The 1,690-nt window shown below is 44.9% G+C and overlaps 1 protein-coding gene across 1 annotated transcript in view; it reads left to right on the top strand.

Annotated features, from left to right (window-relative positions):
• The window catches only part of LOC107100674 (lanC-like protein 2), a 20,454-nt gene that overhangs the window by 6,849 nt on the left and 11,915 nt on the right, over positions 1–1,690 (top strand). Inside the window, exon 4 of the mRNA XM_015399249.1 lies at positions 1,308–1,454. Within this exon, the coding sequence (XP_015254735.1) occupies positions 1,308–1,454 (147 nt within the window). The remainder of the gene's footprint in view (positions 1–1,307; positions 1,455–1,690) is intronic.

The following is a 1,690-nucleotide window of genomic DNA, read 5'->3' as shown; positions in this document are numbered from 1 at the left end:
CCAAAAATATACATGAACATACTGTCAGGTCTGTGTGCAGACTCTAAATGTAGAGCAGTTCTGGTGCGTTTTTCCTCTTGTTCTGACTGAGACATTGATGTTTCTGGGGATTAATCCTTCTGGTTTTTGGATTATCTGGAGCCAGGAGGATTTTTGCTGATACTCTTAACTCGGTTGTTTATTTGTTTTTAACAACCTAGAGAATATGAATGCAGAGCACCAGAAAGCGGGTGGAGGGCACGGCTAAAAAAGACTAGAGACCTGGATGACCTCTGACTATCACCTGGTCCTGGCAGAGCGGCTGGAGGGATGGCAGATTTCTGTTTCATTGACATCATCCCTGATCTGGTGACATTAGAGACTAAAGCTGCATGCGATGTTATCAGCTTAGTTGTTGCTAAGCTACACTCCAATGTGTTGGTGCTGTTATCTGGTGATTATGATGCCTCCAACAGTTTGCAAGCTGCTCCACAGAAGAAAGCGTTTCTCCAACTTGCAAATCAAATCAAATTTTTCATATTTTGCTCTGAATTGAAGCTTTTGTTTCAAGATAAGCGGTTATTGAAAGAGAAAGAGGGATCATAACATCAGCACCAACTCCTCCAACAGATTGCTACTCTATTCGGCATTGAAAGTTGGAGACATTTCTGACCTCAGGCTCCACGGTGAGACTCAAATGGAGGCAGTGAGGTTTTTCTTTTTTTTTAATTCAGTTTGGTTCCTTACCGGCTTGTTTTGTTTGTGTGACCGCCATTATGGAGAACGACTGGTTAAGATGGACCAGCTAAAAGAGCGAGGAGCGCGAGAACACTGGGACCCTTTTTCCACCTGGATCCCTGCTCTTTTTTCCTCATGTCCCTCCATGGTCGCACAAACTTTCCCCCAACTCCTCACCTCCTCGGCCGTATCTAGACCCACAGCTAGTTCCTGCTTGTCGCTCTTGCATTGTGGCGTGGAATAACATAGCGCAGACCACGCTTCAATACTGAGCATAAATCAAAAATATCTGCGACAAGCTCACTGCGACACACTGCTGCAGGAGGATAACCAGACCTTAAGCATAACTGGTAGTTGGTTCCACAGGAGAGGAGCCTGATGGAAATGTTTACCTTGTGAGAAAAGGAAACTTCAACCTTTATTGGGTTGTTTTTCTGAACAGCTTTAGATTTTTGGTGTTGAAGATAACATCAAAGAATGATTTTAAAACATTTGGTTTAATGAAGGCCTGGTGTCGGTGAGGCTCGCAGGGTTTTAAGTGTTATACGTTTTGCCAACTCTTCATGTTTGTCTGTTTCACCCAACCGTAGGTGGTGACGGCCATCGTGGAGTCAGGGAAGAACATGTCGGCGGAGGAGAAGAAGACGGATCGCTGTCCACTCCTCTATGAATGGCACAAGAAGCAGTACATCGGCGCAGCCCACGGCCTCGCTGGCATCTATTACATGCTGATGCAGGTACGAAACGTCTCGAAGCGCAGCTGCTTTGAAGGCGACGAACAGAAATCATTTACAGCAACAATAAAGGCAGCGCGTTTACCTGAACGTTTATTCAGCTCTTGACCGCTTAACCACATCACTAGCATCCAGGGGAATTTGGACTCTCTGCTCGTCTCCATCCAGAAAAGTTTCGTGAAGAAAAACCGTTCCTGTCTTGTTTTATTTAGCATTTTGTAAATCCCAGAACTATTTTT

The sequence above is a fragment of the Cyprinodon variegatus genome, unplaced genomic scaffold, assembly GCF_000732505.1.
Source record: "Cyprinodon variegatus isolate N-32 unplaced genomic scaffold, C_variegatus-1.0 Scaffold999, whole genome shotgun sequence".
NCBI lineage: Eukaryota > Metazoa > Chordata > Actinopteri > Cyprinodontiformes > Cyprinodontidae > Cyprinodon > Cyprinodon variegatus.
The sequence above is the reverse complement of the archived record's forward strand: the minus strand, read 5'-3'. Positions and strand labels throughout refer to the sequence as shown.